This window comes from Charadrius vociferus, unplaced genomic scaffold (assembly GCF_000708025.1).
Source record: "Charadrius vociferus isolate BGI_N301 unplaced genomic scaffold, ASM70802v2 scaffold564, whole genome shotgun sequence".
In the NCBI taxonomy this organism is placed as follows: domain Eukaryota; kingdom Metazoa; phylum Chordata; class Aves; order Charadriiformes; family Charadriidae; genus Charadrius; species Charadrius vociferus.
Genome location: NW_009647940.1, coordinates 31,707 through 32,338, shown reverse-complemented (window position 1 = coordinate 32,338; position 632 = coordinate 31,707). Strand labels below are relative to the sequence as shown.

The 632-nt window shown below is 69.5% G+C and overlaps 1 protein-coding gene across 1 annotated transcript in view; it reads right to left on the bottom strand.

The window, feature by feature from the left end:
- The window catches only part of KMT2D (lysine (K)-specific methyltransferase 2D), a 25,748-nt gene that overhangs the window by 22,199 nt on the left and 2,917 nt on the right, over nucleotides 1-632 (bottom strand). Inside the window, exons 10-11 of the mRNA XM_009883188.1 lie at nucleotides 411-577; nucleotides 32-275 (exon numbers count right to left, since the gene is read on the bottom strand). Coding sequence (XP_009881490.1) covers nucleotides 32-275; nucleotides 411-577 — 411 coding nt within the window. The remainder of the gene's footprint in view (nucleotides 1-31; nucleotides 276-410; nucleotides 578-632) is intronic.

Here is a 632-nt window from a genome sequence, read left to right as displayed (position 1 = left end):
CATCAGGGGGTGGCTCCTCGGGGGGCTGCACGAGAGGAGGGGGCTCCTCGGGGGACTGCACGAGAGGAGGGGGCGTGCTGAGGGGCAGTTCATCAAGGGGCACCTCGCTCGGTGGCCCCTCCACAGGGGTCAGCTCGCCAGGAGACCTGCCATCACCCAAGGGTGCCTCCTTGGGGTTCCCTCCTGGCTGCATCTCCTCATTGCACCCCGCAGGCTCCAGCTCAGGTGGGGGAACGGGCACATCCGTTGGCTCGCTGTGGTCAGGGGATGCCAACCTGGATGGGGGGACCGGGTGAGGGGAGTGGGGCTCAGGCCACCCACTCCCCAGGGCTGTGGGACATGTCCTCCCACTTGCAAAGGGGGCACCCAGCCCGACACCTCCCTAACCAGTCCCCACTATTCCCACTCACGTCTGGGTGGGTGGGTCCAGCTGCGGCACGTGCGCTGGTGCTCCGTGGGGGTCCTCTGTGGTGCGGCGCTGCTGGCAGCCCTCGCACACCGAGTAGCCCTGGTACCACTGGCAACCCGGGTCAAGCCCTGCCGGTCGCCGGCCACAGTCCAAGCAGACCCGACAGATCTGGGGAGGAGGCAGAGACAGGGCAGGGGGGGGCGGGGGCAGGGGGCAGGCGACC